This window comes from Sorex araneus, chromosome 5 (assembly GCF_027595985.1).
Source record: "Sorex araneus isolate mSorAra2 chromosome 5, mSorAra2.pri, whole genome shotgun sequence".
NCBI lineage: Eukaryota > Metazoa > Chordata > Mammalia > Eulipotyphla > Soricidae > Sorex > Sorex araneus.
The window spans coordinates 108669228-108682558 of NC_073306.1; the positions used below are offsets into that span (position 1 = coordinate 108669228).

The window sequence follows — 13331 nt, forward strand, 5'->3', positions numbered from 1 at the left end:
ATAAATTTTGTCATTTAAATGCATATACTGAAAATTTTAAAGAAAGACTGAAGGAAAGGAAGAAAAGAAGAATTTTGAACAAGGAAATAAAGATGCAGAGAATCAAAAGATAAAGAGGCATTACTGAGGCCTAGAATGTGTGACTTGTGTTAGTACTTAGTAACAGTTCTCTATCCAATTTTAGTATTTTTTATAGTAGTTACTGTCACTAACTTTATAGTAGTTAAATTTTTATTTTTTATTTTTTACTTTTTAAATTTTTTATTAGAGAATCACTGTGATGTACAGTTACAAACTTATGAACTTTTATGTTTGCATTTCACTCATATAGTGATCATTTACCCATCCCTCCACCAGTGCCCACTCACCTCCACCAATGATCCCAGTATCCCTCTCACCACCCCCACCCCATCCCCCACCACCCCACCCTGCCTCTGCAGCAGGGCATTCCCTTTTGTTCTCTCTCCTTTTGGGTGTTGTAGTTTAGTTAACTTTTTAATTCTACAACTTATTTAGAACTTTGAGATCATGACTAAGTTGTGGAAATAATATATGAAACATTTTGAAGCCAAGGTTGCAATTAATGCATTTGATTTATGTACTATAAATGTTGATAATAATCGGGTTGAAGCAATAGAAAAGCGGGTAGGGCATTTGCCTTGCACTCAGCTGACCTGGGTTCAATCCCCTGCATCCTATATGGTTCCCCAATCACCACCAGGAGTAATTCCCGAGTGTAAAACAAGGAGTAACCCCTGAGCATTGCCAGGGGTAGCCCCAAAACAGAACAAAAGAAAGTAAAAATGTTAAAAGTACAAGGAGCTGCAGAGTACAGCAGATAGGGTGCCTGCCCTGCACAGGGTCGACCCAAGTTCTGTCCCCAGCATCCCATATGGTCCCCTGAGCATCACCAAGAGTAATTCCTGAGTGCAGAGCCAAGAGTAACCCCGAACATCACTAGGTGTGGCCCAAACAACACCATTATTAACCCCCTACAAAGGTAGTCATCAAGATACTTCATTAATCATCAGGGTCAGGAAGATAGCTCAGAGGGCTAGAGCACAGGCTATCACTTGTAATCACTTGTCATCCCGTTGATCTTTGATTTGCTCAAGCAGGCTCCAGTAATGTCCCCATTTACATGTTTAAAGCACAGGCTTTACATGAGGAAAAGTACAGTACAGTACAGAGGTTAAGATATCTGTCTTGCATGTGCCTATGGTCACAACAATGGTTCAAATCTCAGCACTACATGTGGTTCTCCAGTACTAGCAGGTGGCCCCGGAGCCCGCTGAATGTAGGATGCTCCCTATCCCCCTGCATCCAAAGATTTTTTTCACAAGTCTTTGTTTTCCTGTGATGCTCAGGATTGAACCCAAGTTAATAATCATCAAGGTACTTTATTTGTAGGGGCTGAAGTGATAGCACAGCAGGCTGCGCGTGTCTTGTAAGCAGGTGATCCAGGTTTAATCCCTGGGCACCCTATATGAGCCCCCGGGCACAACCCAGAGTAATTCCCATGCACAGAGCCAGGAGAAAGCCCTGAGCATCTCCAGGTGTGACCCCAAAATAAAACAAAGCAAAACAAAAATAAAAAACAAACCAAAAAAAACCCCAAAATACAAACCCACCACCAACACTATTCTGCTTCACAAATTAAAAAATTCAAAAATTCAAAAGTGATCACAATTCAGTACAAAGAGTAGTCTCAAACATTCAAAGTTTTAAAAGATACCCTGGGCTTAGAAGATAGCTCAAAGGGCTTAGTGCACACACCTTGCATGTGGGAAAACCAAGTTCAATCCTACCACTGGTAAAAGCTTCTCCGAACACCACAAGCACACACCAGAAGTAGTACCTGAGCACTGCTGGTTTGACCCAAATTCCCAAGAGGAAAAAAAAAAGGAACCCCTTAAAGGCGACACATTTACAAACTTTTATTCATAGAATTAAATGTACTTAGAAAAACCTAAAACTTGTAAAACTGTGATTCAGTGATAGTGATTCCCCAAGCACTGAGCTAGATGGAGCCCTGAGCACAACAAGGTATGGCCCAAGAATTCTCCATGGTATTAATTTTCCCCCTTTCTTTCTCTTTGTTGTTTATTGTGGCAATGAGTTCGGGAGGATGGGAGGGGAAGAGGGAAGGGGCGGGAGGGAGGCAATGGCACTTGACAGGGAAGGTACAGTGCTCCGGCTGTGCTTGCTGAATGCTGGGTTATAGTGTTCACACATTTCAGTCATGGCACTTGCAGGCGGTCATATGCTTGTGTTGCAGTGTTTGTACACCCCTGATAGCTCTGCTCCAGACATTCAACACTTTGGGCGCTGGGGGTCTGACACAGCATAACTGTTATATGTACAACAACACATGTGGGTGGCACCAGAAGCAAATTCATGGCCTTATACTTGCAAGGCAGGTTTCTCTAGTCACTGAGCCAAGGTATTCATTTTTAGGTTAGTCTCCACCCAGATTATGTCCCCATCATAATATTCTTTCATTTTGGTTTTCCATTTATTTTATGCCATAATTTTGTCTTTTATATGTATATGTATATATATATATGCAGACATATATATATATATTCTTTTGTAATATATGTCCAACACTTTAAGGAAGACTGGGTATAAACAAAAGAGAAAATAAACACGATTTATGGTACTAACCTCAAGAGATCTCTTTGAATAATTAAGCAACGTAGGTAATCAGCCATTTTTTTTTGCATGAGGGCTAATCGAAGCCATGCTCTTGCACGACCCAGTGGGGTCCTAAAAAACAAAACAAGCTTGTCAGAAAATAGCCCAAGCCCCCAAATTATAAACTACATGTTCTTTCTCTGTTTCTGTTTTTAGCTTACTCCTGGCAGTCCTTGGGAGATCATACAGTACCACTTCACCAGGCTTTCCACATGCAAAACTCCAGGCATCTAAGCCATCTCTCAATGAAGAGATGATGCCCCAAGCACGGCCAGAAGTAATTCCTGAGAGGCAAGCCAAACAACCTGTGAGTATCATCTGGCGTGACCCCCCTCCCCGCAAAAAAAGAAGCCTCTATTGTAAAGCACCTTCTCTATCCTTTTGTTGTTATCACTAAAGTTGATATCAACACACAAGCTGCTCTCATACTCTTTGGCACTGGAGACTGCACTCAGCGCCACTGGCCAGTGCTGGGGACGTTGCTCCCAGCCTCAGGTCGGCAAGGCAAGTGCTCAACCACTGAATCATTCTCAGGCACCAAATAAGCAGAACATTTTATTTTATTTATTTATTTTGCTTTTTGGGTCACACCTGGCAATGCACAGGGGTTACTCCTGGCTCTGTACTCAGGAATTACCCCTGGCGGTGCTCAGGGGAACCATATGGGATGCTGGGAATCGAACCCGGGTCAGCTGCTTGCAAGGCAAACGCCTTACCCGATGTGCTATTGCTCCAGCCCCTAAGCAGCACATTTTAAAAACAAAAAATAGAGGCCACAGGGTAGAGCGACAGTACAATGGGTAAGGTGCTTGCCCTACACATGGCCACCCAGGTTCAATCCCCTGCACACCCAGAGGTCCCCAGAGCCCAACTAGGAAGTGATCCCTGAATGCAAAGCCAGGAGTAAGTCTCGAATAAACCACTGGGTGTAGCCTCAAAAATCTAAAATAAAATAAGAAGTCACCACCAGCTATGCCTGGCTAGGTGGGCCAGTGGTATTCACTATTCTCAAGCCATCAGGACCACTCAAAGGTGCTCTTGGAAAGCCTTACAACACCAGGGATGAGCAAATAATCAGACTACCTACTTGAGACCGGGTAGATCCCGGACACTGGCTCCGATCTCCTCTGCTTCTGGGTATAACTTCTCCACCAGTTCCAAAGGGCCCCAGATAGTTTTGTTGTAGCTCAAAAATGATTTTCTTACTGAAAAAGAAAAAATGTAACAAAAATAAACATACAGAAGTGTAGTTAACTTTCTTTTAAATTTTACTTTCAGTACTTTTTGGGCTGTAGTGATAGTGCAGCAGGTAGGGCGTTCGCCTTGCACGAGGCCAACCCGGGTTCGATTTCTCCGCCCCTCTTGGAGAGCCTGGCAAGCTACCAAGAGTAACCTGCCCGCATGGCAGAGCCTGGCAAGCTACCCATGGCGTATTTGATATGCCAAAAACTGACAAGTCTCACAGTGGAGACATTACTGGTGCCCACTCAAGCAAATCGATGAGCAACAGGATGACAATGACAGTGATAGTTACTTTCTACCTCACATACAAACTATCTATAGGCCTTTCCTCTCTTATCACTTCTCTGATTAGGTACCCATTCATCAGAAGCCTGATATTTTCCTGAGCAGAAATTTTCATGTTTTTCTTCCATGTCACAAATATGCATGCAGGTACTTAAATAAGTAACAACTAAACTCATTCCTTATCAGAAACAAAAATAAAAAGCTGATGGCTTTACTGGGTTGGTGCTTTTTAGTTTATAAAATAAAACAAGGGGGCCAGAGAGATAATATAGCTTATAGGATGCTTGCCTTGCATGTAACTGACCAGGGTTTGGTCCCTGGCATCCTATACGGTCCACTGAGCACCATCAGGAGTAATTACTGAGAGCAGGGTCAGGAGTAACTCAGAAATCAAAAATATAAAATAAATCAAGAACAACTTGCTCTTTTACTTTTAAACATAAAAAGTTGTGACTACCTGTTTACAATAACCAGAATCTGGAAAAAACCCGAGTACCCTAGAACAGATAACTGGTTGAAGAAACCCTGGTACATCTATACAATGGAATACTATGCAGCTGTTAGAAAAAATGAGGTCATGACGTTTGCATACAAGTGGATCAGCATGGAAAGTATCATGCTAAGTGAAATGAGTCAGAAAGAGAGAGACAGACATAGAAAGATTGCACTCATCTGTGGACTATAGAATAATAGACTATAAGACTAACACCCAAGAATAGTAGAAATAAGTACCAGGAGGTTTTCTCCATGGCTTGGAGGCTTGTCTCTCATTCTGGGCAACTCAGGGAAGGGAACACCAAGTAAAATGTGGTTGGAGGTCATGTGGGGGAAGGGTGATGCGGGCCGAATATAGACTAGAGACTGAACACAATGGCCACTCAACACCTTTATTGCAAACCACAACACCTAATCAGAGAGAGAGAACAAAAGGGAATTCCCTGCCATAGTGGCAGTGTGGGGTGGGGGGAGACGGGACTGGGGAGGGTGGGAGGGATGTTGGGTTTACTGGTGGTGGAGAATGGGCACTGGTGAAGGGATGGGTTATCAAACTTTGTATGGGGGAAACATGAGCACAAAAATGTATAAATCTGTACCTGTACCCTCACGTTGACTCACTAATTAAAAATAAACTATTAAAAAATTAAAAAAATTTAAAAAAAAGTTGTGACTACTTTTTCTATGATCTGATTTTGAGAGCTGGGAAATTTAAAACCACAAAATCACGAAGTTTTTTTCTAAATAATGACCAGATCACCCACAGATCCAATGTGCTTATCATATGAATTACCGCAGGGCAAAGCTAAGATAGGTAATTTTTACTTAGGGAGAAATTGTTGTTTTTGTTGTTTTTAGTTTTTGGACCACAACCTGCAATGTTCAAGGGTTACTCCTGGCTCTGCACTCAGGAATCACTCCTGGCAGTGCTCAGCGACTATATGGGATGCTGGGGATCAAACCCAGGTTGTCTACATTCGATCAAAGGCCTTACCCACTGTACTATCTCTCTGACCCCTACTTGGGGAGTAACCTAATCAGCACAAAGTACTTTATAAGATTTGCCAAAAAAGAGCTGGAGATACAGTACAGTGGGTAGGGAGCTGGCGAGGCAAGTGGCTGGCCTGGATTTGATTCCCAGCACCCCACATCTTCCCCCTGAGCACAGGCAGAAGTAATTCCTGAGCAACCCCTGAGCATTACTGGGTGGGCGCCAAAGCCCTCCCTCAAAAAAAATTTTGCCAAAATACCCTGAAGAGTGTTAGAACAGATTTCACAAGAATTTCAAACTTGAGGGAGTGATAGTAACACTGGGTAGGGCATTTGCCTTGCAGGCAGCCAACTGAGGCTTGATCTCCCAGCATCCATATGGTCCTGCCAGGAGTAATTCCTGAGCACTGCTGAGTGTAACCCCAAAACAAAATCAAACAAAAAAAATTTACTACTTAACTATATTGGTAATTCTTAGCAAATTCTATTTTAGAAGGTTGGGGAAAACACCTATGTTATTGCTCCTAAATTTTTTTCAAAAAAGAAAACCAAAATTCAAAGCTTGAGACTAGACACTGACATGCTGAAATATTAAAAGGAGTAGTTAGAGACTTATAATCCCTTTAAACTATCTCCCTGGCCTCAGAGAAAGGCTTTTATTGGAGGCGCTGGGGTGAAAGGACTGGCCACACCTGGTAGTGCTCAGGGGCCAAGGGGCCATTCCTGATGCTGTCTTGGGGACTATAAACTATGCCGGGGACAAACTGGAATGGGTGGCATGCAAGGCAAACACCTCACCCCTGTACTATCTCTCTTATCTATAGGGATACATTAAAAGGAGAATACTTAAATAGATTATGGTATGAAATGTTATGAATATTCTAAATAGTACAAATACACTATGGAATATTATATAGATCTTATAAGTATGCTATAAACTTCTTTGTAAATGGCATGATCTCCAAATCATACCAAGTTCTTTCTTTAAAAAGGAGGATAATGGGGCTGGAGCTATAGCACAGCGGGTAGGGTATTTGCCTTGCACGCGGCTGACCCGGGTTCGATTCCCAGCATTCCATATGGTCCCCTGAGTACCGCCAGGAGTAATTCCCGAGTGCAGAGCCAGAAGAAACCCCTGTGCATCACCAGGTGTGACCCAAAAAGCAAAAATAAAATAAAATAAAAAGGGGGATAAGATAGAATGATTATATGATCCAGCAGTACCACTTCTTGGCATCTATCCCCAAAATACAACATTAATTTGAAAGGATCTATGCACGCTTATGTTCACGGTCATACTCGTTACAATAGTCAAGATAAGGAAACAGCCCTAATGCCCAACAACTAATGAACGGATCAAGAAGTTGTGCTGGCGATCCTGGCAGCAGACTCAGTACTGGCCTGTGTGGTGCGGTCTCCTCTGCTCCCTGCCTTGGCCTCCAGTGCGAAGGGGCCTCACACTTAAGTTTCCTAGCCTCTCTCCTGTATTGTCCTTTGGTCCTGTTTTAGTCCACCTGTTTTTCATTTTATATGATTTGGTCACTTACAGATACAAGACCATGCCTGTTGCACCACTGCACGCATCTTCTGTGATGGGAACACTGGCTGCAGGCAGGGGAGGGTGGGGGGTGTCCACTAGCCAATGGCAGCATGGACAGGGTCCAGTGAGTTGGAATGAAGTGGGTTCTTCAGGAGGGCTCTCCAGCTCCCTCCCACACACTGCAGTCTCCAACCCGCTCAGTTAGAACACAGGGTGGCGCCTTCCCTTCCAGCAGCTCAGCTCAGCTGGACCCAGAAGCGCTGCCTGCTCCAGCCACTGTTGGGTGGCCCTCAGGATCCCCTGGGGCTTGCCCTAATCTCACCCCACTTGGCCCACAGATCCCTTCCTGCCCAGGGGAGGCTGGAAACTCAGCCCAGGGTTTTTGTGCGCTTTGAGTCCAGGGCTTCCCTTCTGAGACCAGCCAAGAAGTCCTATTCACAACTGCTCTTCCTGGGGGTGGGAGGTGGGGCTGAGACAGAGGCCCTGGAGCCCTGGAGTCCTGCAACTAAGTACAGGGTCCTACCTCCTGCCTGACTTGTCCTGCCTTGTCTGTTTACTGAAGGATCACGCTGCACCTGGATGGGGGACAGGCAAGGGGCCTGTGCCCTCACTGCCACACCGGTGGGAAGATGCCAGGCAGCTCATGTGTTTGTACATCTTTGCCTTTGTTTTTGATCAATTTATTTTAAGTTACTCTATAATTTACCACTTGGATGTATTTAACCTACCCTTGTGGAAAACAAAAACCTTTCAAAAAAAAAAAAAAAGACATTGTGTTATAGCCACACAATGGAATACTATGTAGCTCTAAGAAAAAAACAAAATCATGCAATTTGCAGCAACATGCATGGAACTAGAGGATGTCATGCTGAGTGAAGTCAGTCAAAAGAAAAGGGATAGATACAGAATGATCGCTCTCATATGTGGGATTTATATACACAGCAAGGGAGCAACAAAGGGCCAGAGGCAACATAATGGGTGATCTGAGCCACATAACTGAGTTGGCGTGGGGGGTTGCTGGAAAGCAGGGTCATTAGAGTCCTTAGGAGAGGAAGGGGGTACACTGGTGATCACTGCGGTATTGGAATTATGTGCATGAGAAACCATATTATTAGAAATGTAAAGCACAGAATATTAATTATAATATTTTTTCAGGACTAGACCAAAAGCCGGGTATTTGCCTTCCATGCAGCCGACCATACGGTTCCCCAAGTACTGCCAGGAGTAATTCCTGAATGCAGAGCCAGGAGTAAAACCTGAGCATTGCCAGGTGTGGTAAATAAATAAACAAATGAATAAAATATTGGGGTTTTTTTTTAAGGAGGAGATAAAGTGGTCCAGGAATGTGGCTCAGCAAAAGAGAATAAGCTGTGGGTCTGGAGCACAGTGGGTAGGGCATTTGCCTTGCACGCGACTGACCCAGGTTCGATTCCCAGCATCCCATATGGTTCCCCGAGCACCGCCAGGAGTATTCTGAGTGCAGAGCCAGGAGTAACCCCTGAGTATGACCGGGTGTGACCCCCTCAAAATAAAGCAAAAGAGAGAGAGAGAGAGAGAGAGAGAGAGAGAGAGAGAGAGAGAGAGAGAAGGGATAAGACTTTCCCTGAGTTCAATCCCCAGCTCTGCAAAAACAAATTATTTTAAAGGTACAATGAGGGGGTACAGTGCCGCCCAGCAGGTCAACCTGTACCTGCAGGTGCCTTCAGGCTTCCTGATACCCCCAATTGCTGCTGTGACTCTGGCTGGATCCCAACAACTTGGGACCAAGTTTCCCGAGAAATTAAATAGTCAAAAGTTAGGTATGTGGAAGTCATGCCCACAAACCACCTTTGGCTCATCTATACAAGCTCATTTATCAGCCTTGCTTCAGAGACCCATAAATAAATCTCGAAAGAGATCAAAATCAGGCCATTTTAGCACACTAACGGCCCTGATTCAGAGACTCACAAGTGAATCTCAGAAGAGAGCAGCATGAAGCAGAGATGTCTCCCTACCCCACACCAGGCTGATTTCACTGGGGCATCTTGGAGCGGGGCAGATTTGTCCCTTCTCCTGCCCAAATGAACCCTGGCAGCTGCAAACCTCCAGAACCCAACTGCCGCCACACTCAAGGTCAACATTCACAGGCTGACCCCAAAGCCCCCATGCAGAGAACGACTGCACTGAAAAACCCAGGTATGAGGGACTGTGACTCCCCCCGCTTCACAGAGTCGGGGATGGGCAACCTCCTCCCATCTCCCCGCCCTTCCAGTCCCCATGCAGTCACACCCACAAATAATGGCCATGATTCAGAGACTCACAAATAAATCTTGAAAGAGAGAGGCACACTGCAGAGATGCCTCCAGACCCCAAATATTTAAAAAATTTTAGAATTCCAGGAGCACACAGCTGCTTTTGCAGCCACACAACATTTCATACTCTTCATAACAAGCAATATAAAATAAATTATTTAAGCATCTGCCTATGGGACAGGCTTGGGAGGTGGTGGGAAAATTCGAAATAATGGTGATGGGAAGGTGTCATGATGGTGGGACTGGTGTTAAAATGTCAAATGTAAACAATTACTGTGAACAACTTTATGAAAATAAAATTTTAAAATAAGAAAAAGTAATGTGGAGTTCATGCCTGTTTCAGTTTGATCTGACTGAATAATCAGATTCAGTGGCTGAATAAATAGCAGTACTCCTACATTGTTTTAAAAAAAAAAATTTTAAAGGTGCGATGAAAGGAGATAACTCAAGCAGCAGAGCATGTGCTGAGCATGCGTGTGGCCTGGACTGCCCACTCTGGAACCCATGATCTTCCACTGCTGGGTGTAGTCCTGGTGACCCACGGGTCAGCTGCCAACCAGTCAGGCCAGTCAGCTCACTGGGACTTCACTGGGAGTGGCCCGATTAAAAATAATAATAATAATAATAATAAAAAGGAAGTCAGAAAATAATATTTATTATAGGACTCTATTGAGAGTAAAAGGGGAAAAAAGGATAGAAAAGGTTCACTTTAGAAAATGAAAGAAAAGAAGACAAACTGTGTTTTACACTTTGTGTTTCCATGTTGTTTGATTCAGGGACAAAAAGTCTATCTTACTCTTATACAGCTGAAAACTTGGGGCTATGTGAGGACCTATAGGACATACCTATATGTATCAAACCCTGCATCTGATCACCTGCAAAGGGCAAAAAATACGTTTAGTTATCTAATTAAAGAAAACTAAATAAGTACATAAATAATATCATGTAAGGTATTTTTTGGGTATTTTGATGCTCTCACAGTTTAAAATATATTTTATTAAAACGACATGTGGGGGGCTGGAGCGATAACACAGCGGGTAGGGCATTTGCCTTGCACGCGGCCAACCCGGGTTCGATCCCTGGCATCCTATATGGCCCCCCAAGCACCGCCAGGAGTAATTCCTGAGTGCAAAGCCAGGAGTAACCCCTAAGCATCGCTGGGTGTGACCCAAAAAGAAAAAAAAAAAAAAACCACATGTGGGCTTTTTCAACCCTAGAGAAGCCCACCATGATCTCTCTTGAGCACATTATCTTTCTTTCCTCTCACATTTCTCTAATTAGATTTCTTATTTTTTCTTTTCTAATTAGATTTCTTTAAATAAAACTATTTTATATATTTTTTTATATATTTTTCTATATATTTAGTCACACCCAGAAACTGCCCCCCCCCATGTAATCCCATCAATGGCCAACATCCAAAGACTATAAAACCAAGCTCCCGGACAAGAGATGCAGTCTCTTGCCCCCTTGCCTGGCTGTCTTCACTGGGGCCCCTTGGAGGGGATGGGTTGTGTTTCCCTTCCCCCCCCGCCCCCCCCCCCGCCAGCAGAGCCTCGACAGTTGAAGACCTCTGGAACCCAGCCAAAGCCATGCTCAAGGCCACTCTCCACATGTTCAGATGAGCCTCATGCATAAAGGAACCGGCAGAGGAACCCAGGTGTGTGGGACCCAGGGCCAAGATCCCCAAGGCTGCTCAGATCAGGACAGGGCCTCTTCCACCCAGATCCCCCATTTTCCAGTAGCTAGGCAGTCACACCCAGAAACTGCCACCACCCCGTGTAATCCTGTTAATGACCAACATCCAGAGACTATAAAACCAAGCTCCTGGAAGCACGTGATGCAGCCGAGTAACATCTAATAGCCTTGTTCTCCCTCTTGGAGAACCTGACAAGCTACTGAGAGTCTACTGCCATCTCGGGAGAGCCTGGCAAACTCCCCATGGTGTATTCATATCCCGAATACCGTAACAGATATATACATACCTCTTGGAAAGCCCAGCAAGCTACCGAGAGTATCCCACCTGCACAGCAGAGCCTGGCAAGCTACCCATGTCGTATTCAATATGCCAAAAAACAGTAATGATAGGTCTCATTCCCCTGACCCTTAAAGAGCCTCCAATCATTGGGAAAGACGAGTAAAAAGAAGCTGCTAAAATCTCAGGGCTAGGACGAATGGAGATGTTACTGGCTCCAACTGAGTAAATCAATGAACAACGGGATGACAGTGATACACTGATATATATTTTTTAAAACCACATATGTAGGAGATTCTCATCTTGCTTTCCACACTAATCTAAACTTTCAAGCTCCCAGTCAGAGTCCAAGAATTCCCGATTTACCCAGGTTCCTAGTTTACCAATAAGAAATCAAGATTCTTTGCCTTATGATCACTATCACAGGGGCAAGAGAGATAGTACAGCAGATAGGGCTTCTTGCCTTGTACACAGCTGATCTGAGTTTAATCACTGGCATCCCATATGTCCCTAGAGCCTGCCAGGAATAATTCTTGAAAGAAGAGATTCTGAGCAACAATGGGTGTGATTCAAAAACAAAATAGACAAAATTATCCAAGTCTTTTTTGTTTATTTGTTTGGGTTTTTATTTTCTGGGGGGGCCACACCCAGCAGTGCTCAGAGCTAACTCCTCTCTGGAGTAAGCTTACTCAGGGATCACTCCTAGTGAGGCTCAGGGTACCATATGGTGCTGGGGATCAAGCCCAAACCAGTCATGTGCAATTCAAGCACTGTACCCACTGTACTTCCTCTCAAGCCCTCACTGTACAACTCTTACTTGAAAATACTTAGACAAAAAAAAAAAAAGAAAACAGAAAATACTTAGACAAACTGCTGATCATATGCACTAAAGACCAAAGCTGCCAACAACTATTACTATAAGTACTCACTGTTATAAGTAAAAAATATTTGTATATTTAAAGTGTTTACTGAATTGGGCTGGAGCCATAGCACAGCGGGTAGGGCGTTTCCCTTGCACGCGGCCGACCCGGGTTCTAATCCCAGCATCCCATATGGTCCCCTGAGCACCGCCAGGGGTAATTCCTGAGTGCAGAGCCAGGAGTAACCCCTGTGCATTGCTGGGTGTGACCCAAAAAGCAAAAAAAATAAAAATAAAAATAAATTTAAAAAAATAAAGTGTTTACTGAATTAAGCATAATAAATTTTATATGTACTAATTCCATGACTGTGTAAAGAATACAATATCCACCATAATAATCACTTTTAGGAATTACTCACATATCTACAGTAACCTAGTAGAGAAGAAAATTTTCTAGACATGTTCCCATGAACTAAGGAAATAACTTTTTTTTTTGCTTTTTGGGTCATACCTGGCGATGCACAGAGGGTACTCTTGACTCATGCACTCAGGAATTACTTCGGGCGGTGCTCAGGAGACCATATGGGATGCTGGGAACCAAACCCAGGTTGGCTGCATGCAAGGCAAACACCCTACCTGCTGTGCTATCGCTCCAGTCCCAGGAAATTACATTTTAATAATCCTTTTATAAAATTTTTGTTTTAGGGGGCTGGAGCGACAGCACAGCGGGTAGGGCATTTGCCTTGCACACAGCGGACCCAGGTTCGATTTCCAGGATCCCGTATGGTCCCCTGAGCACCGCCAGGAGTAATTCTGAGTGCAGAGCCAGGAATAACCCCTGTGCATCACTAGGTGTGACCCAAAAAGAAAAAAAAAGGTTTAGGCCACCCCTGGCAGTTCTCTGTGCTCAGTAATCACTCCTGGTGGGGTTCAGAGGATCATAAAGGGAGCCTGATAATG

The 13331-nt window shown here is 44.0% G+C and overlaps 1 protein-coding gene across 3 annotated transcripts in view; it reads right to left on the reverse strand.

Annotated features, from left to right (window-relative positions):
* Window positions 1-13331, reverse strand: part of RUFY2 (RUN and FYVE domain containing 2) — a 51570-nt gene that overhangs the window by 33831 nt on the left and 4408 nt on the right. For all 3 annotated transcript variants that reach the window (XM_055138725.1, XM_055138728.1, XM_055138727.1), the window contains exons 3-4: window positions 3785-3902; window positions 2668-2769 (exon numbers count right to left, since the gene is read on the reverse strand). In XM_055138725.1, coding sequence (XP_054994700.1) covers window positions 2668-2769; window positions 3785-3902 — 220 coding nt within the window. The remainder of the gene's footprint in view (window positions 1-2667; window positions 2770-3784; window positions 3903-13331) is intronic.